Genomic DNA, 19,935 nt, shown 5'->3' on the forward strand with positions numbered 1-19,935 from the left:
TGTGTGCCACATTGTTGTGAGATATTTGGATTTATAGTGTTTGCATGCATCAGAAATCCTTCAAGCTGGAGCTCTCGGGTAAAATAGAGTAATCCAGGAATATTAAATGTAAAGGATGTGAATTCTGAACCATACTAGTACTAACATGCTAATCTCAATAGTTTTGTAGGATACAGTAAGCTCATTTTTGCATTCATGGAATATCTTGATGACCCACTGCATTTTCCATATCTAAAATGTCCACCGTGGCCATATCATAATATAACGTCATACACAATACACATATTATTCTAGTGTGACATTGACCCAAACAGTAATATCAACTGCAAATATTGTAGCGTATCTTTCTATTGACTCATTATAAGAATGAAAGTCCACTTTAGAGTAAAAATGTAAAACAGTAATTATGTGATAAAGGTTTAAAATAAGAAATTAAGGCACACTTTGTGGTTTAAAGTCTCAAATATGAAAAATAAAGTCTAAGTTTACGAGAAATAATCTCAATTGTTATATACTTGTTTAAAGTATTTAAACATTGTCCGTTTATGTGTAAACTGCTTGTTATTTACTGTTATTGTGAAGTGTCCTTGAGCTTGGGAAAGGCGCTATATAAATTAAACGTATTATTATTATTAAAGTCATAGCAAAATCTATTCACAATTACAAGAAACAAAGTAGCAAGCGGACCATATTAAGTCATATTGCAGGACATAAAGTCACAACTGTGATAAAGCTGCAATTGGGACAAATTTGCTGTAATTGTGAAATATAAAGTCATAATTAACAGGGAGTGTTTTGCTCCCCATAGCTTTCATATAAAATAAGTGAAAATGCAAACCATCGGCCAACGGGAGTGTTCGGAAACCCGTTTCTATAAAAAGAAAAATTGCGGTGCAAATCACAATGACGTGAAATAAATGTAAACACAAAATATTCTTTATTTTTTTTCGTCTAGACTACACAGATTCACTGCTGTAGCTCTAAAAGGTATCTACATTTGCATTTTATTTACAGCCCACTTCTTCTCATCTTATTTACATGTTCAAAGAGAAGCATTTAGAAACACAGTGTTGAGAACAAACCAAAAGTCCAAACGAGTCCGAAAGTTTAGAAAAAAACGAACAAATAAAAGACTTGCGATGCATTTCAGTGCAATTGAACACAAATTGCATTTTTTTCCCTTCATTCAGCGTTGTTCTTTTTAAATACAGCGATGTTGTCAGACTCATGATGCCACTGCATTCAATGACAGTAAAAGAAACCAAAATATGCTCGACAATATTATACAGCTTAAAACACTCGATCTATTCATCTTGGCGGGTGACCATCCCAAAGTGATTTCCCCAAGAGCGACAGCGAACACCGAACGCTAACGTGAAGCGCCATCATCTCCGACATATTAACATCATCCGCCCAGAAATAGATGCTCTTTGAAGTTCTCATATCCAGATGGTGGGTTGACGTGCATTTCAACCTCTAAACGACGCACCTTCAGGCCTTAATGCATTTCAGGCAGCTTGCAGACTTTCACGTTCACAGCACTCACGACGTCGCCTCATGCTGGGGAGATCCTCGGGGCAAAGGCTATTCACAGGGGTTGTCACCTTTCCTTACCACGATGTGCAGTGCTTGGAGCACTGAGTACATTTCTTAAAAAAAACAAAAAAAAAAAACAAAACAAAAGAAAAGGAGTCTGAGTGCACGTTTAAGTAATGTGCTTATTTTTTTAAGCATTCATGCCGCTTTACGCTTGAAGCGTTTATTTCACTGACAAACATGAGGACGTATACTCCTCTAAAAAACACAGCACTAAAATAAATACTGTCATTCTTAGGAATGGTCCATATGCCACTCTTTGTTTTAACCATGAAAACAAATCAACTGAATTGACCAACTCTCTGGACTTTATTCCATGTGTTGAAACATTGTTCAAGTACAACAATTAGCAATAAAAGGGACAAATGTTCACATTTTTGTTTGTTTTCACAACTGTTATTATACCGTGTATTGTGAATGTTTCCATAAAATAACATGTTGATCTCAAACTATTTTATACAAAATAAAATAAAATAAAAATCCTGCTTCATAAAGTCTTAGTAGCTCCATTCCAAAACCTAGCGAGCTGCCTTGCTGTGTACCGCCTACATAGGGAGCTGCCTTCATAGGCATCCAAACAAAGTGAAACCTCACACGTGATTGATGTGCACACACAAATTGCGCTTTGCGCAGAGAATCAATTCCAATAGAGTTTGATGTTAGCATGTTGCTATGCTAAATGCACAGTACTCATAAAACATCATAGCACAAAATATTGGGTGAGTGTCCAATTAGTTCAGACTACTTTTGAGCACTAAATAAAATATAAAAATAATAATACAAAGAAATATCAACATTTCTCTCACCTCATTGGATTTTTATACATAAAAACATTTCCTACCTACCTATTAGAACAGCTGTTGCGTCAGGATCAACCCTTAAACTGTTGTCTAGGTGGGCAGATCACTAGGTTTTGGAGCTTTTTTTCTCCAAACAGTGTCGATTTCATTTTCACAGGCATCTTTAAAGACCATGGGGATACCTATTTTCTATTTATTTGTCAATTTTTTAGATTTTAAGTGGCGTTCTTTTATTCGTCTTTTCTCTTTCTAAATGTGTTTTAAGCCATTTGGTCAAAAATGGTAGAAATAATAATAATAATAACAATAAAAATGGATGTTACCAGCAAGCCACCCAGTCCCAACATGTTACAAGACACCACAGCAAGTTTTTGAAAATGAGATGGGTTCAGCTAGGTATCTGAACCGCAAACACCAATGTCCTTGTTTAAGTATGACACAGCCGGTGGGCTTTCAAGTATAAAAAGAAGCGATTAAAAGAGGTCTCTCCTTGGCTGAGGCGCGCGGGGGGAAAGGCAGAGTGGAGTGAAGCTCGTGAATAACAATCTGCTCGTCTGGCAGCAGGCTGAGCCAGTGAGCGTAATGCATTACCAGCCTTCTTCCTATATTCCTTTGAGCAAACCCACAAAAACACGAAGGCAGAACCGAATAAACTGCCATACGCCGTCTTCTAGCAGGACCGAGAGGGTTTAAGAATTACCAAAAGAGAGAAGGGCACTCTGCTGTCGAAACAGTGCAACTGTTTGCAACCATGTACGTCATGTATTAAAAAAATAAGTCTGGCACAGTCAACATAAAAATAAAGTAACATAATATGGTCACAAACGAAACTTGTCTTTGGCAAGAAGTCCCGGACGCTGAGTCCGAGCACGGGTTCCCCTTGCGTTCATGTCACCTGCGACCCATCTCAGTCTGTCGCAGGAAGTGGACGTTATTTACGTTGTCGGCCAACTCGGGGAACTGATCGACCGATACTATGTAGAAGCCCTCGTAGCCCTGCACGCGTCCCGCGCTCAGGAGCTGCTGCCTCTCGCCGTCCGTCCAAACTCGAGAGCCCTCTTCTCCTTGCCGGAGTCTGTGGCGCTCGCGAGCCCACGCGGTAGCGACGGCCCTCTGCCGCGCCAGCTCCAGTACGCGCACCTTCTCTTCGTCCTGGCCGCTGCCGTAGCGGACGTTGAGGCTCAGTGACCCGTACTGCAGCTGGACGTCGGTTATACGGCGCGAACGCCCGCCGAGGACCGTGTTGACCTGCGAGACGGTTACGTTAACGCCCGTCTCCAGCGTGCGCTGGCCCACCGTCATCCCCAGCAGAGATAGGTCGCCCTCTACCGGCCCCGATTTGACAAAGTAGTGCGTGTCCAGTCCCGCAATGGTGAAGTGTAAATCCTGCAGGTAGCTTGCCTTGTCTAGGACTGCAGCGATCCGCCGCCCGTCCTCGTTGGCCAGGCTGATGATGTCAGCAGAAACACGGCCCTCCCGGATGGCTACTTTCACACCTTTCCCGAAGAGCGACCCCCCTGTGGCGAAGAGCGTATAGAGAGGGGTTTGAGGGCAGCCGGAATCACTCGCTCCGTAGATCTGGCCAAACCGCTCCAGTCGGACGAAAGACTTCAGCTGCCTCTGGACTTCACACTGTACCCCCAGAATGGACTGCAAAGAGACAAACAAAACCCCGTGAGTGTCCTGACATCAACTTTTTGGGGATTTCACTGTGATTTTGACTACACTACCACTACCAGTCAACAGTCAAAAGTTATGGATCGGTTTTTAAAAGAAGTCTCTTCTGCTCACCAAGGCTGCATTAGGATATATATATATATATATATAAAAATAAAATAAAAAACGCTAAAATTGTGAAATATTATTACGGTTTAAAACTGCCGTTTTCTAAATGAATATATTTTAAAATATAATTTATTCCTGTGATGCAAAGCTGAATTTTCAGCATCATTACTCCAGTCTTCAGTGTCACATGATCTTTCAGAAATCATTCTAAAATGATGATTTGCTGCTCAAGAAACATTTCTCATTATTATCAATGTTGAAAAAATTCTTTGATGAATAGAAAGTTCAAAACAGCATTTAGGGGTCAGATAGATTTTTCTATCTGAAAAAAAGGTGTGTGTGTGTGTGTGTGTGTGTGTGTGTGTGGGGGGGGGGGGGGGTCAATACTTTTATTCATCAACAAGGTTGTATTCAATTTATCAAAAGATACAGTAAAGACATTTATAATGTTACAAAAGATTCTATTTTAAACAAATGCTGTTATTTTGACATTTCTATTCATCAAAGAATCCAGAAATAAAAATGTAAATAACTGTTTTCAACATTGATAATAATAATAAATGTTTTTTGAGGACCAAATCATCATTTTAGAATGATTTCTGAAGGATCATGTGACACTGAAGACTGGAGTAATGATGCTTAAAATTCAGCTTTGATCACAGGAATAAATTACATTTTAAAATATATTAAAATAGAAAACAGAGCGGAAGAGACTTATTTTAATAACTGGTAGTGTACTTTTATTGAGCGTTTAAATAAACATATGATATTGCATCTCCAAAACAACATTGTTGCTCGAATGTGACATATTATGACATGGTTCATCTCAGCAAAACATTGTAAATCTTTGGGTGTGATTTTCACATTCATTATGTTATCTCCTCCAGTGGCAGGCGTCATTGCGCCCACCGCCTTCACGGCTGCTTCTGCCATTTCCTGGGAGTTAGGAACATTTCCTGATGGCTTGTGCAGGATGGGTGATCTCAGCGGGAAACTCATCCTACCCCCGCGTTCAGCTGCTCAACTTTCCCCTCAAACAAGACGCATGCTGCTTCATTAACACTTCAAACGGTTCACGTTTCCTGATATAACTACTGTACGTAGCAGAACTCGCTCTATTTTATGTGCAGGTGAGAACGGGTGCGAATCATGAGATTTATTTTGAAGATCTTCCATCTGACTCTTCAACACTTCAATAACTTAGTTTATGGGGAGTAAACAGGTTCCCGTGATTTTTACCTCCCACTAGCTTCTAGCGATTCTCTTTATTAAAGCGTTGTTTACAGCCGAAAGCATTTAAAAAGGAACATCAGCTGTGGTTTAAGGCGAGACACTACAGGTGAATAGGGTAACATTTTAAAATAACAGATATCACCATGAAACTTCCTCAGTTGATTACTTACACAAGTTCATAAAAAAAATGTATTACAAGAAATTTGTATGTTTAATTATGCAAATTAGGCATTATCTCATTAAATATGCGCAATTTTGCACATATTTTCAGTAGATAGATCTGAACATATGATAAAGCCAGGTGCAAAATTCCTTTTTCATTTTGATTACACACAAGATGAAAAAAGATGTTCAGAGGGATTGTAGGATATATGCTTCCATTACCTAGGAAATCAAAATATACTGTCCATAGCCTTAAAAAAATTGATTTACGCCATATTTTTATTATTAAAATGTCACATAAATCAGGCCAGGAATGATTTATTAACAAATCCCTCTGAATATATCTTCAGAATACTGCTAAGTGTATAACTGGAAAGTTTGGTGTACATATGTGCTACATAGGCTGAGATGTTTATACTGGAGAATGACAAAAAAATCATTTTGAGAAAAAGGCATTTAAAGATTTGTAATGTAAAAAATCATACTTTTTTTAGTGGAAGCAACTATTTACTGACACAATATCTTATCAAATCATTAGCAACAACAATACAAACCACCTAAATCACATCAAAACTTATAAACACAGCATTTATGGCCTTCAACTGAGCAGAAAAACAGTCAAAAACACACATCTAAATGTCAGAGCGCGTCACGTGATGCATCTGAACGAATCAGGTTGTCAGAAATTGACATCAGCCAATGAGATTTCGCTTTTAGAGTTAAATGCCCATTGTACTTTCACGATTGGTGGCTGATAAAAAGGAAATGACCATATTTGGATCCGACAGTATTGTACAGGAGAGAGAGAGATTTCCAGCGGTGTGTGAGATTAAAGGAAGCAGACACGAAAGGGGAGCAGCGCGCCAACGCTACTCTTTGTTGAATTTCGGAGAAATCTACAGACGAAGTGTAGTAAAATAAAGACCTAAATGTATTTTGGACTTTTTTTCACCACAATTCTGAAAGAAGACATGTTATTGAAGACAAATAGGCCAAAATCTCAAAATTGAGCAGTGTAAAAAAACGATGTTTTTGCCTGCCGTGTCTCGCCTTAAACAGCATTCACAACCCATTTTACTTCTGTAATGTGAAACAACATTTTCAACTCTACTTGTAGGGAGGGACTTTAATAAGTAGATTGGATTGTGATGATAGATGTTGATCTGAGTTCACGATCAATTGTTGAGGAGGTCAAGTTCTCTCTTCAAAGCATCTTTTAGTGTCCAAATGGCATCACTTCTTCTTCAAGTCTGCAGTTATCGCATAAGCGTAATTAAAACTGCCATTAAATTGCTGTGTGGTAAGCGTTTATGGCGCTGTGTGGGGAGTTTAGAAAAAAAAAAAAACGTGCATTAATATATTAAATATTCCTTCTTAGAATAAAAAAAGGGTTTCATGTTGACTTTCACAGAAATAAAGTGACTTTTATGGTACTTTTTCAGGCAGTTATTGCCACAAGCAAATAATATATTGAAAAGAAACTAATACAAGACTCTCTCTTTACGACAACAATAATGCAGTTGTGCCTTTAATGTGACTTGACGGGAAATCCTCGCCCCAAGAGAAGATTTAGATAACCGTGAGGGACCTGCACATGCAGATGGACTGTACTAGTCCGAGAAATCGCGAGTTGTGTGTGTGTCAGACTCCGGGGCTCCTGGCCGGAAGGAGAAACCGAGTCCAGCTGAAACTCTGGCACTGGAACCAAGTTCTTGTGTTATCTGATATTATTGCCCCCGAGTACACGTCCCCATCTCTCCCTTTGCCTTCTTTTTACTCTCTGCTGTGTGTCGCCCTTCACTACAGATTAAGTTGCTGAACATGTAAAAGAGAAGAAAACACATACGGTCTCTATAATGTATCAATGGCTTCTTCTGGAGCTAGACAGTGATGAGATTAAAGGCTCTTCACGTTTCGTGTTTTGCTCCGTCTTGCACACAGTTGAGAGAGCGAGCGTTTTAAAGTCTACTCCTCTGGACGTGAAAGACACGTTCGGCGTGTGAACACTATCTAGTGGACTTTTTTTTTAAGTGCTCTGGTCACTCGCACATGCGCTGTTGTACCTGAACACTAAAAATTGGGCTGCACATGGACAGTGTGCGCTGTGTGTGTGAACCCTCACTGTTATTACAATTTATTTTTATTAAGTGTTTTATTTTAAATATATATTAGTGCTGGGCAACGATTAATCGTGATTAATCGGATCCGAAATAAAAATGTGTGTATATATATATATATAATATAAATTATGTATAAATATATATACAGTATTTAAATGCAAATATTTCTTAAATATATACATGTATGTGTACACTGTAAAATGTTGGTTTAACTTAAAGCAAGTTACCTTGTTGCCTTAAAATTTTGAGTTCGTTGTAATTAAAATTTTGAGTTAATACAATGAAGAAGAATGGTTTTATAAACAGAAACGCGAAATAGTATGTTATCTGCACACATTAGTTATCGAAGTTGATTTGACAAAAGATAACAAAGTGTGATAAATCATGAAAATATTTTTTTACAGTGCGTGTATATATTAGGGCTGTCAAAAGATTAATCGTGATTAATCGCATCCAAAAATGCAACACATTCATGTATATATTTAAGAAATATTTTCATTTATATACTGTATATACATTTATATAATTTATATTATATATAAATATTTTATATATAAATATAACCAATTTTTTTTAAAAATATACATGATTGTGTGTGTTTTTATATATATAAATAATTATACACAGTACACACACATATATTATGTAAACAAACTTTTATTTTGGATGCGATTAATCACGATTATTTTTTTGACAGCCCTAATATATACAAAATAATTCTACACAGTACACACACACATATGTAAACACAAACTTTTATTTTGGATGCAATTAATCGCGATTAATCGTTGCCCAGCACTAGTAAAATAAAACAAATAAAACACTTAATAAAAAATACAAATAAAATGTTTTAAACTTAAAATCTCAGGGGTACTTCAAGTAGATTTAAGTACTAAAAGTGTTTGCTGACAAAAAAGTGAATAAAATCCCTGGCGTAGATAATACCGTAGACCTCACCACAGTATGTTTACTCCACCAGCCTTCTCATTCTGGTCACAGTTCACAGGGCACAGAGAGAGATAAACGGCTGGCTGTCTATGCTGCAACCTAACAGTTTGACTTTGAGAAGTAAAATAAAAAATACTGCATTCAAATAGCACTGGTCAGGCAATCTGACAGCATGGAGGCCTATCAGTGCAGGGCTGTGATCTGAGTCAAGATCAATCTGTGGACATCCAGTGGATATCAGCACATTTACGTCACTTCTCGACCACACAGGTCTTCGAAACCATGGGTGTCTAAACGGCAAGGAGAAAAAGAGCGATAAAAAGTCAGCGCTCACTATCCAGACGTTGATGGAAATTTTCAGAGCACTGAATCCATCATGTTTGGTGTAAGAAGCAGAACTCCTGCTCTAAAAAAACTCCAATTGAATTAAGAAGAGCTGGCTAAGAGTAAGACCACAGCACTGGGCAGGTGAATCTCATAAAGCTACGGTTTCATAAAGTCGAGGTCATATTTCAGCCAAAAGCAACAGAAAAAATATCATATTTATATTACAGGTGAAACTCGAACAATTAGAATATGGTGCAAAAGTTCATTTATTTCAGTAATTCAACTTAAAAGGTGAAACTAATATATTATATAGACTGCAAAGTGATACATGCAAAGTGAGATATTTCAATCCTTTATTTGTTATAATTTTTATGATTATGGCGTACAGCTTATGAAAACCTTTTCACAATATTCAATATAATATTCAATATTCTATTCATGCTGTAAGTCATAATCATAAAAAATATAACAAATAAAGGCTTGAAATATCTCACTTTGCATGTAAGTTGAATTACTGAAATAAATTAACTTTTGCACGATATTAACATTTTTCGAGTTTCACCTGTAAATTGTATTTTGTGATTTGCCAACAAGGCATCATTTTACAACCATTAATTCCATTGTGACTTTATGGCACTTTTTCCATTAAATTCACATTAAAGGGTTAGTTTATGATACTTTTATGATATGATTTTGTCCTTTTTGAAGCTTGAAAACTTCAGTCCTTTTAACACTGCAAATGTTTTTTTTTATACACCATGGTTGTACTGTCCTTAATTATTTAGTCAGAATTTGAATTTGGTAAGGACATCATATTAATGGGAACTTGTGGAGAATTAATGTGCTTAATTGTAATGAAATTGTCACTTGGTCTCAAAAATGTCAATTTTCTGGACGCAAAATATAATTTTTAGGGTGAAACATGAATCATGTTATTGGTGAAATTCACCTGATCATCCCTCCTTCAGTTGTTATAGTGTAGGTCGTAGGTTTCTTAATAGTTGCAAAATAGCAAATTTCAGCCATAAACAAATTCAGAGGAGAAAAGGCTATTAGTAATGAAGGGTCATTTCCTCTATGCCTTTAGATACTCTGCACTGCAGGTCTTGTAAATGTAACATGAACATTATGGTATAAACAACACACTTTAGACTCTCAAAAGAGCAACAGTGCAGCTGCAAGGCCATTAGTAGATTTTTTTTTTAGTACAGCTGCTTTAAAAGCCCATAAATGACCCCACAATTACATTACCAAAAAAGCTAATTGGTTGGCAATTAGAATTGTTTACTGCACCCTAATAAAAAGGGAAAATATCTGCTTGTGGGGTTGAGCTGGGAGAGCTGATTTATGGGTAACTCAATAGGCATGACTATGCAAAGGGCTGTGGGACACAAACTGTTCTTTTTTCGGTCTCACTTCCACAGTAAAGTTTCAATCTCAGAGTAAACATTCAAAAGTTTTTACTGTCTTGTTGAGTTTTTATTTTTTATATATATATATATATATATAACATTTGAAATGGAAACTTCAAGCTAGGGTTTGGAATCGAATTAGGCTCTTCTTTTGAGAAGCGCCTTGAAAGAGCTATTGGATGCACTTCTAAGGTTCCCATAGGAGAGGAACCCTACGAGGAACATGATAGATGGGGAGTCTCCCTGGAGGGTTGAGATTGCTGCCCAGTCCATCGTTGCATCTTTGCATTGTGTCCAAGTTGATTTGAAGTCAGCCCACATCACTCCCAGAGAAACAAACCTTCCAGTGCAATTCTTTTAACTTTTCACAGGTTTTGGGGAAGTGGTCACACTAGAAAAGTCTTCTTTCCCGTTGGACATTTCGCATGGTCTTGTTTTTGATCGCTAAACTCTGGAGTTGATGGTTGGATCCAATGGCCACAAGTAACTGAGACCTAATATATTTGTGTCCTGATATGATGGAGACTTTTTTAAATGCATGCCCTGACAATTTAAACAGCTTTGTATGCAAGAGCACACTACGAGAGAAGACGCTGTGCTTTTGATTCAATTATAATGGTTGGTTCCCAAAAGAGAATTCATTAGAGAAAGAGAAAAAGAAAGGCTCTGTTGGGAGTTGGGTTTGCATTGCCATGGAAATCTAACAAAACTCTCGAAAAAGAGTTTTCCCTCACAACTCAACTAAATAAAAACAAAATCTGGGGTGTCTAAAACATAAAAGTACTTTTTTTGGATACTTCAGTTTTCCTTGAATGTATAAAAGCCATATGAAACCTGGCAGGCCGATGGCTTCAAATAGCTCCATCACAGTACATTTAAAATCTCATATCTCATGTCTGAGGCTCACCCATGGCGCTCAGCTTCAAATGCTCGCTTATTATAGAGCTTGATAGCTTGAGGTTGTGTATACTGTTTGACACATTGGAATGGAAGCCCTTATCAACAAGGGGACTGGACTTTCCATATACATCAGTTTTTTAAAAAAACCAAGTAGTTTAAGTTGCACATCAATTATGGCCCTATGGGGTGGGCATCTTTATAGCATGGTATGATTGACTTTATAAAATTCAATATACCACAATATATATTTTCATTATTTTTTTGTGGATTTATTTTTATTTTCATATGAAATAACTGTTATATTATAATATATTCTGGTATATTAAACTAAAGAACTGTTATTTAATAGAGACTCATTTGAGAAGTATTGATATATATATATATATATATATATATATATATATATATATTATATATTAATATACATTTATAATTTATATATATACACATTTTACATACACATTTATTTTTAAATAACACTATGCCATTATTTGTTGCATAGTGACGGTCATGTTCAAGTAAGCCAGATATGCGCAGATTGTATTTTAATATATCGTGATAACACAAGTTGAGTATTTGCGCTAAATCTGTGCAGATTTGGCGTACACGAAGCCTCCCCAGCAAAGCAAGTAAACATAATAAGTAACACGCCAAATTTGACAGCGTTACCCGCCACAGTTGACTTTTACCCGCATTTGGCGGGTGTTCATTTCATACATACTATAATATAATATATAATTTGCTAAATGATGTTTAACAATTTTAAATGGAGTATAGCATGCCAAACCAAAGGATATGTCACCTTCCTAAAAGTATTTGAATTGTCACCTAATTCAGCCCAGCTCTATATACCCGTTTTTCTTCAAAAGAAAAATTAGTTTCAGCTAGGAGAGCTCAAGAGGTAAGGTGTCCTTAACAACCGCCAAAAAAGCCGCCACCGTGTCCAACTAGCTTCTCAATTATTCAGATGGCTTTAAAGGAGGCTCGATAATCAGTGCATGTCTGAGACTGAGAAAAACAGAGAGCATTGAGACAAAGACGCATAAAGAGAGGAAAGAGAGGGAGACAACATCTTTTAAAGAGCTAAAGAGTGTGAAAGACTGAGATGAAATCAATGGTTGCTGCTGGAGGAAATTTGGAGTGAATTTCCCTAATGGCAGTCCTATTACAAGGGCTCTTTAGCTTGACCCCCTTTCCCTCGACTCGAGGAGCCAGAGCAGAGGCCACGCTCTTTCGCGCAAGCATCTGGGTTGATTGCTGTGAACTCCTCAGGGAGGTGGCAAACTGAAAGGTCAAGTTACTGCAAATAAAGTCTGCAGTTAAAGTCAAAGGCCAGGTGTGTTTTTAAAGAGGTGGGCAAACAAACAGAGAAATTTGTTGGATAAATTACCTTGGTGCTATCCCACTCTTGACTCTTTATCTGAGTGTGAATGAGCTCGTAAGACGGCTCCATGGCGTCCGTGACAGGTTTGTGGTAGCCAGGGATGACATTGTATAGCTGGAAACCAAACGTCACTAGCCAGCTGTTAACATCTGTTGGAAGAGAAATTCTGCAATGAAGTAAACTTACAACAGAGCAAAAAGAAACACTCACTGACAATGCCTGTATAACAATTTACTCTATTTGGGTGAACTACATTTCAAAAGCATAATTCATTGCAAATCAGGACACATGCCAAGTTAGCTCCTTTTCAAAATAAGCTCCCACAGTCATTACAGGCAACAGTAGTTTTAGAGACTGGACTAAATATGATTAATCCTCCACAGGAAGAGCCAAATCTCTCTGATATCATTTCTTCCAGCATGTGAGAAACTCAATCGATCTGCTGGTGCACTTGATAATTATACAGATTTCATACTGTGACCAAATGTGTCACCCTTTTTATAATCTGAAAATGTTTTCTTTTTGTATTTGTGCATATTTATAAGCATTAGCATGGATAGCAAATGCCATCACAATATACAGAGATTATTAACCTTACTAAAATTAACTATCCTTTTAGTTACTTTTCCCTGCTGCATCAAACACATTAGACATGGATAGAAGAAACATTACTGTAGCAATGAAGTGCACACCGAGTACTGCTCCTTTATTTAAGGCTGTCACTTGAAAGAGTTGTTTTAAATATGAATATGATTGAGGACATTGAAAGTACCTACTGTACTTCAGAGAGGAATGAAAATGTCAATGCCATCATTTATAAAAGACTGACGGCCCACTCAAGTACATCTAATATCCAGCCGAATCTTTAGATTTCCTTCTTCAAAGCTAACTTTAATGACATAGGGTGAAACCTAGCGGCTAAGTATTTATCCGAGCTTGAAATACAGGTAGTCCACCATAATATTAGCATACAGATGCTATATCCTGCTGCAAAGACCAGCAAAAACTACTTGCTGGCCAAACTTAGCTGGTAAAGCTAATCAACCAGATTTCCATAAGAATAAACAAATGTAGCACATCAGCATTGCATTTTGAGGAATGGTATAAAGTACACAACATAAGCATGAAACCAGGCTTTTTGGGCGGTGATGTACTGTATGAAAGGTAAACATTGTTCTGGAAAACTATCAAGAGGTTCACTTTTGTTGAATCCAAGGTATGGTTTAGGGGCAGGGTTGTTTGCGTCTGAATTTTCAGAGAACAAGGGCTCATCTTGCTACTAATCTTTTCAAAAGGATATGCAAAGAAAATACACAGAGGAACACACTTAAACACAGCTACTCTAGCATAAACAACTGATACGATTCTATAGCATTCATTTCCTTTGGTAGCAAGGGCATGAACCAAGGCTTTGATTTCAGTCAAAAACCAGCATGCATTCACTGTTATAGACTACAAATGTGACTATAATATTTTGTTTTCTTTGAGTAAGGCTGCAATTTCGCTTTCAAGTGGAGAGAAAAGTGAATCAGCCCCTAGCTTCTAGTTCCATGGACTCCTTTGTGTTATTTGTCTAACACTGGGGAGCATTCACCACTATTTACCTCCCGCACAGGCTGAGGAAGCAAAGACTGATGGGATATTTCAGAGGAACAACCTGAATGAAGAACAAAGGGGACTTTGTTGTGCTGTCATTGCTCACAAGCAGTGTTTGTGGAGGCAAGAACACCCCAAGCTGGGGCTGGGACGAGAGCCTGAAAAATAATCACTCCAGTGCAAGGAGGATTCTTGGCACCATGTGATCATGGTGTTTTAGATTGTTGAAAGTAAACTGTAACATTGAAGAGATTTACAGGCTATTAAATAATCCTCCAAGCCTTCGGCCCGAGACGCTGGGATAGGCTCCAGCATTTCTGTGACCCTACACAGGACAAGGGGTTTGGATGGACGGATATATTAAGTAATGTTGCCCTCAGTGTGTTTCAACAAAACATTTATAAAAAATTATGTGTTTACCTGTCATATAGCACTTGGTTTCTTGGGTGTTGCTCAGGGGGTTGTTGTTCTTAAACATGTAGAGGTTGAAGGGCACAATGTTGTTGCTGTTGAGCCGCTTCCAAACATCAATGTCAGGAATGGTCCATCGGCCTGCAAGAACATCGTAATCTCTGCGGCCCATGTGGACAAGCTTTGTAAGGGGTTCATAAAGGCCACCCTGGTAGCCTATTACTAGCTGGAAGCTTGGGTTGGAGTCTAAATACACCTCCCCAAAAGCTGTGTGCAGGATCTGTTTGATCATGAGACCGGCACCACTGAATACGGCCAACGGTGTACCAATGTTGTCGCAGGCCACGTAGAACTCATCCCCACTGCTTAACTCCATTGCAAAGAGGTGGCCCTGAAGGTCATAGTAGAGCGAGGTGATCTCTGAGCTTGAGTGATTGTACATGTGCGTGACTCTGGTGGGACTGGACAAGTCTGCGTAGAAGAATTGCAGATGGTGGCCTTGGCTACTTCGACTGGAAACTCTCCTGCCCAAGCCATCATAGCGGTACTTGATAGTCCATCCATTAACTTTATTGTAGACTTTAACAAGCAACCCAGCAGAGTTATACTCAAAGAAATCATTGCCTCTCTGCCTGAGGAATCCATCCTCGTCCAACCGGTACTGAACGTCTCCTAGTCGAGTAATGCGGTCCCGAATATCGTAGCGTAGCGGTGTAAGTCTGGCACTATTACCGGGACTAAGGAGGTGCAAATTTCCATTCAGGTCATAGCTGTAACGCCAGAGAGGCTTGTCGTTGATGGACACCACCTGGAGTTGGCCATCAGCATCGTACTCGTATGTGTAACGGGTGGTATTTGCATATGGCCCGACTTTAAGCTCCTTTGCCACCACTCGCCCCATGTTGTCGTACTGTACCATCATCCAATACATCAGCGAACGGAAAATCTCATACTGTACCTCTTTGACTCGTCCATAGGCATCAAAGTGTTTTGTGTGGGTCATGACAGCTGTGGTAATGATCTGGTTAATATCATAGTAGATTACTCCAAACTTGCCAAACTGCTCCGTTTTGCCTGAGACATCATCGTAGCGATAGAGGTCAATGGGCAAGGGGGTTTCATTGATGACTGCTTGCATGCTGGTGACACGGAAGCTGTTGTCATAGTTGTAGTCGAACCGGGCGTTCACCATGCCCTCCTCACTGAAACGAAAGATCTGTCTGTCGATGAGCGGTCCAATCTGCCTGTAGCGTATGGTACACGCAAAGCCATCGCTTTGAAGCCCCACGGTTTTCAGCATGCCTGCAGATTCATCGTAAGAAAAGGCAATCCGTGTTGTATCATAAAGTATTTCTAGCAGACGGGAGAGTTTCCCATACTTATAGATGACTCTACGCCCTGTTCCTTGGTGGATGGTTTGCAGAAGCAGTCCTTCTTCGCTGTAATCTTGCAAAACTGTGGCATTGCCCTCAGGTGGTCTGTATGTGTTTCTGTAATAGCCAACGGAACGGGTGGTCTCCAAGGTCTGTCTGGCCACATTGGGCATGGTTACTGAAGAGAGCCGGTCATTCTTGTCAAACTCGAAGATGTATTGCCGCTGGCTGTATAGCAGCAGCACCATGGACTGCCAAAGGAAAATGACAAAGCGATGTTCAGTAAGCATCTATTTAATGAAGCATTGTAATTCCCAATACATTCTGAGAGCACTTTAAACAGTTAAATGTGAAATTCTACACCCAGTGATATTGAAGGTCACTAAGTACTTAGGAGTCACATTGCACCACATGACTAACTGCACAACAAACTGTAGGGTGTCACAGAATCACTTCAGGGTGAATAAAAATTACAAATATGCTGCTCTACAACACTGACTGAAAAATGAAGAAGGGCAAAATCTCATTAATGAGGATTAAGTCATCATACCCCCCACCCCTTCCGATACCATTTTTAATGATGTCACCTTACATGGAGGTCAGTGGGAAGATATACTGGAGTTTATATTTCAACAGGAAGCAGCTCTTCTTATTTTTTACTTTTAGGCTATTGATCTAACCAGCAAATGGTCATTTTAGAATTGCAAGAAACATTAAATAGAGTGAGTTTAGGGCTTATAATCAATACTTTTAAACCCAAATTACACTGTAAGGTCTTGCATTTCTCAGATATTGGTTCTAATTATCAAGTGACATTTGTGATATTTTAAGAACGAGGAAGTTGTCAAGCTGTGTGCGGTAACAATGCATAACACAAGCTGACATTAGAAAGGAAACATTGCGGAAGCACGCAAGGTTAAAGCTTATTAATGTAACAAATGAATAGAGTTCAACAAAGAGAATTATTTTTCAACCTGATGATTTACATAGAAGGGGGAATCTCCTCAACCACCACCAATGATAGATAAAGATGTTTACTTTTTCAAGGTATGTGTAGCTCCAAGACTTTCCATCTGCAAATATCTTTGAGATGATTCTCCCATTTTGGTCATATTCCATTCGGACCGACATAGTGCCCCTCTGGATGCCGGCGATGTGGCCGCCAGGTGAGTAGGTTACATTAACACCGTTTAGCCGACTACTTGGAGCCCACAATGTAGGTCTTCCGGCATGGTCATAGTGGATCCTTAGGGTGAACTTCCTGTGGTCATCATAGACTTTCTCGGTCCTGGTTACGCGGTCAAAATCCATGGATAACAAGTTCCTGTTATGAACCTACAAAAGAAAAAAGAAAAGCCCCACAGAGATAGGAAGATTAGGCGATGTGGACATGGTAAGATGCAGTGTCTTCTCTGAAACTCTCATTACGTTTTACTCAAATTACTTTTTACTGTCAACCTCTAGAGGACCCAAGCTTTTTAATTAATCGCTTTCTTGTTTGTTTCATATTAAAACAAATCTAATGAGAGAAGCGCCCTGTATAATAATTCGCCATGCCTTTAAGGATGGAATTATTGAGGGGTAGACGACTTTAATTGTATTTGCAGGAGGAGGAAAAAGATGACACTTTTCATCTACGTTTAAAAATTCAAAGCCCACTACACCGCTTAAATGACATGTCATACTGAGTTTTCAGCTCAGTTCGAATGAGCAGACCCCTCTGACCCCGGCACATGCTGAGATCAGAGCTGAGAACTAGTCCTGCATGGCTGGTAATCCCAAAGGCACACACAGGTCAATGCAGGGGGGACATCCAGGATTTAAAGACCTCCATACCTTCAACTCTTGGTACAATGAATTGAAACCTTTATTTCTGTGATATGAATTTAGATATTGGTGGATAAGATTAACAGTTAGCCATTACTAATTAACAGGCCAAGAAAGAATCTACACTTTTGCGAATTGCACATAACTTTTGAAACAACCCTTTCTATATTTAGCAGCGGAAGCATAATAAAATTGGCTAAAATTTGTAATAAGCATGTTTATTTATTGCAACAAAGCATGATTTGAAGCCTGGAATGAATGCAAACTCTTAATATGCCTTAAAAGTTTATTTTAAGGCAGATTTAGAGTCTATTTGTGCCAGCTGTTTTTTCTCCCCTCCAAGCACACCACTTTGTGGTATTATGGCTAAAGGGTTGAATGACTATTGACTAAATAACCATCTGGAAGTTTGGGCCAAGCAGACTTTAAAATGCATTATAATCAAATACTCATTTCCCCATATCTCTTCTCTATGTAATGTCTCCTTGATTGATTTCGATTTTTCTCATCAGGTACGCTGGCAACCGGCTTTACTCAGTGCTGGCAAAGCTTAACAGAGTCTTAAAGTGATTTTGTGAGTTGTTGTTGGCTTTGGTCCAGTGGTATGGCGGACGGGGGGAAGAGCAACAAGCAAGCTCTCTCTTTTTCTCTCCTCCTCGTGGGCATGCTGGGAGCTCTCATCTGTGAAGGGACAATTACACTGGGGCCAATTAATGTCACTAATACCTAATTGAGAGGATTATTTTACATTAAAAGCAAGCAGCTCATGAATAGGAGAATTCCCGGTGGGGGTGACAGAACAAAGAGGTTGACAGAATAAAGGGCATATATTTTTCCCTCCCCATTCCTTCAAGCATCACCCACCCACTGATATGAACACGGCCCCCATTTTTCTCACCCTCACTTTGATCTGGCAAAGCCGAGATTGAGAATTTGTCCTGAAAATACTCACATATGAACTTATTTTCTGATCGGAAATAATAACTGTTTTCAAACTATTCCGTTTGCTTAGGCAATTCACTTAAGTATTATTTACTACACGTTCCAATGCTTTTATGGCTCTAAGGATGGGGGAACTTGTGTCAAGGGCCGATTTGTCCAGTGTAGAATGACAGGGGACTGAAGCGACAAGCTTAAGGAAAAAAAATGAAGAGAGATTGAAAGGGAAGGCTGGCTGCTCATGCCAGGCTCTGGTTGAACAGAGGCCCAACGGGCTGGAAAAAAAGCTCTTTTGGCACTGAGATCCTGGGCCTCTGGAGAATGGAAACCCACTCAAGGGGAATGTCTTAAATTGGACATTCCTTTAAACGGGCTCAGCACTGGGAAAGCAGATATGATGGGAGGAAGGGGATCGAATTGGGGCAGAGTGGGAACAACAGAGGGGTTTGAAAGAGTGTCTAAGTTAAAGGACATCAAGACAAAAGTGGGGTGTACTTTAATAAGGCACATTTCAACAGCACTTACAAATATTTTAATCTGGCACTAATTTTGATGCTTATAAACAGAAATCAGAAACAGCAAGTTGAACACTGAAGACTGGAGTAATGATGCTGAAAATTCAGCTTTGCATCACAGGAATAAATTACATTTTAAAATATATTAAATCAGAAAACTGTCATTTCAAATTGTAATAATATTTCGGTTTATTTTTTGATTAAAACAAATAAAGTGAATGGTGGCCATGAGTTATGAAACATTTGATTTTTAACACAAGATTTTTGAATTAAAGCTTAAATCTTTGATTACAACGTCACACAAAGATATAGTTTAGCTTCAGAAAGCTTGGAATAAAGAGTACAAGTTCAATTTTGGGTGAATTGATCTCAATTATTCTTAATGTTTTGTTGGTTGCACTCTGAAAAGGACATCTAAATACAAAAAAAAAGTACCAAAAAAACCCAAAAGTTATTGTATAATTCACACACTATTGGGGAATGTTAGACAGACCCGCACCATGTTTCTTTGACAGCCGAATTAAATTTGCATGCTTTGCTGATCAAAGTACAACTTCTTTGAGATTACCCGACTCCTGTTTGTCAAACAAACAATGATTAAAACTAG

The 19,935-nt window shown here is 38.6% G+C and overlaps 1 protein-coding gene across 1 annotated transcript in view; it reads right to left on the minus strand.

Moving 5' to 3' along the window:
* Positions 1-921: 921 nt before the first annotated feature.
* The window catches only part of tenm4 (teneurin transmembrane protein 4), a 240,272-nt gene continuing 221,258 nt past the window's right edge, over positions 922-19,935 (minus strand). The window contains exons 28-31 of the mRNA XM_079608835.1: positions 17,086-17,382; positions 14,684-16,298; positions 12,674-12,816; positions 922-4,046 (exon numbers count right to left, since the gene is read on the minus strand). Of these exons, the coding sequence (XP_079464961.1) occupies positions 3,288-4,046; positions 12,674-12,816; positions 14,684-16,298; positions 17,086-17,382 (2,814 nt within the window). The 3' untranslated portion in view covers positions 922-3,287. The remainder of the gene's footprint in view (positions 4,047-12,673; positions 12,817-14,683; positions 16,299-17,085; positions 17,383-19,935) is intronic.

The sequence above is a fragment of the Phoxinus phoxinus genome (assembly GCF_949152265.1).
Source record: "Phoxinus phoxinus genome assembly, chromosome: 4".
Taxonomy (NCBI): Eukaryota; Metazoa; Chordata; class Actinopteri; order Cypriniformes; family Leuciscidae; genus Phoxinus; species Phoxinus phoxinus.